General features: G+C 49.3%; 1 protein-coding gene across 1 annotated transcript in view; it reads right to left on the bottom strand.

Annotated features, from left to right (window-relative positions):
- Positions 1–972: 972 nt before the first annotated feature.
- The window catches only part of PPTG_19881 (hypothetical protein), a gene marked incomplete at both ends in the record, with an annotated part of 1735 nt that continues 653 nt past the window's right edge, over positions 973–2054 (bottom strand). The window contains 2 exons of the mRNA XM_008918455.1: positions 973–1372; positions 1470–2052. Of these exons, the coding sequence (XP_008916703.1) occupies positions 973–1372; positions 1470–2052 (983 nt within the window). The remainder of the gene's footprint in view (positions 1373–1469; positions 2053–2054) is intronic.

A 2054-nucleotide genomic window follows, 5' to 3' on the forward strand; every position in this document is an offset into this window, starting at 1 on the left:
CAACTAAGAAAAGTAAAAAGTCCCAGTGTCGCTGGCGAAGTGGGGGCCCATCCTTATTCTCGCTTCAGTTTCTTCGAAGTCTTGTTCTTGCTTTTCGGTTTTGAGTACTGACGATGGTCGGTGCCAAGTACTCCTTCTTTGATCCAGGTTGCGCACCTACGCAGTCCGTTCCTTCTGAGATCTTGGTTTGGACCTCACCTTTTGGCAGCATGCCCTCAGCACATTCATGGGGAGTGTTGATGATAGGCAGTGATATGACCTCCTCTTTCGGACCGACTCCTTCCCTTCTCCATATCTCTGGCCTGCTCCGCCGCAGCATTAAGTTAAAACGAACCTAGAATGATCAAATTTTCAGGGTTTAGTTTTCGCCGAAAACTTTTTTAAAAAAAATGAACCTTTGGAGTTTTCCATTTTTAAAAAAGCAGCTTTTGAAATGAAGACGTTTTAAAAAAAAGTATTTTAGCATTTAAAAATTTAAAAGAAACACTTTTTGAATGGGCATCAAAGATTTTTTTTAGAAAAAGTAAAAAAAATACTTTAACGAGTTTCATTTTTTTTGGTGTTGTACGGTATGTTCTTCATTAGTATTGACAAATATTATAACATTAGATATTAAGTATCCAAATATCCAGAGTTTCCCCGGCGCAGCACGGCATTAGTACTGTTTGTTTAATCACGCGATGGCCAATCACAAGCCGATTCTAGGACGTGTGCATGTGTGTCTGTTGTGGACTGTCGCGGTCTTCCTCTTTAGTGTCGGGGTCGTGTATCTAGCTGGCCGACGTAGGAACGAGAACTAGCGCAATAACGCCAAATGTAACTTGATATATTCAGAAAGCTTCTTGTTTAAGAAGGAAAAACACGACTGAGCCTCTACCTTACGACCTAGAAGCTCCTTACCTGTCCACAAATCCTCCCCTCGCAGCGGTCCACAGCGAGGTACCCCCTCATTCCCTTCATCCAGGTCCCACTCTAGACGTGGAACGCCGAGATCTGCTTCTCTTGTCCTTTCTTGTTGGATGTAGCTCGTTGACCTTGTAGCGAGCAGACCTTCTGGATGCAATCCGCGAGTATGGCGCGACCTCCATCTAGCTGTAGACCGTGACAATTCTCCCCGACCGACCCTCGGCGCCCTCGCCGAGTCGTTCCCTCCACCGCCGGTCGCACGGTCTTATCAGTAATCACTTCTGGAACGCCACACTTCGGCGTTCCATCCGGCTTTGCGCCCTCAGCTTGAGTCTCCGTCGGCGTTCCTTTCTTTTGCGTTCCACGCAGACGCTCCAAGCTGGCGCGCTCTCTCTCCTCACGGCGTCCTATTCGTCCAGCGAGTCCATTCCATCCTTGTTTTACGTTCGACTCCAGTCCTGTCTTCCTACAGGGACGACACGCCCAGTAATAATGCAGCCCATTGCTGTAACAGCCAACCACTAGCACTGTGGCACTCCAGTAACAGCTTTCCCCTTGCGAACTCAAAATAGACATCCACCATGAACACCACCAAAACAACGCCAAGCGGCCCTCCTAGCACGCCTTCTACGCTCTCATACACCAGTCGTGGCAAGTACACCAGCAGAGATAACAGCAACGAGGCGGCCAAGTAGATACCCATCAAGAAATCGCCAGTCCTTTCGATCACTGCCACCGTAGCTTCCCCTGTCGCTCGGGCATACTTGCAAGTGGACACCCAGAGTAGCTGGACCGCGTCAGGCACGAACAGACAGCAGGAGTGGTGGAACGCCTCACACCACCTCAAGCACAGCCATCCCGTTATCCCAAATCGTGCCTCATAATCTTGCAGCACTGCAATAGGAATCAGGAACGTCAACGAGACTAGAGCGCACGCATTTTCAAGAGGAGGTAGAGCTAAGCCATTCGCGTTCCGCGCAGCTTCAAGGTACCTATCACCACAGGTGTACGCGAAAAAGTAGACTGCCCTTCCGTTGTCAACGACGATGTCTTGGAACGCCCATGAGACGTTCCTCAACGGAGTGGTCACCACCCACACTACGACGCCAGCGACAGCACTAATAGCGAGCACCCAGTAGTTTGTCGCT

This window comes from Phytophthora parasitica (assembly GCF_000247585.1).
Source record: "Phytophthora parasitica INRA-310 unplaced genomic scaffold supercont2.209, whole genome shotgun sequence".
In the NCBI taxonomy this organism is placed as follows: Eukaryota; Oomycota; class Peronosporomycetes; order Peronosporales; family Peronosporaceae; genus Phytophthora; species Phytophthora nicotianae.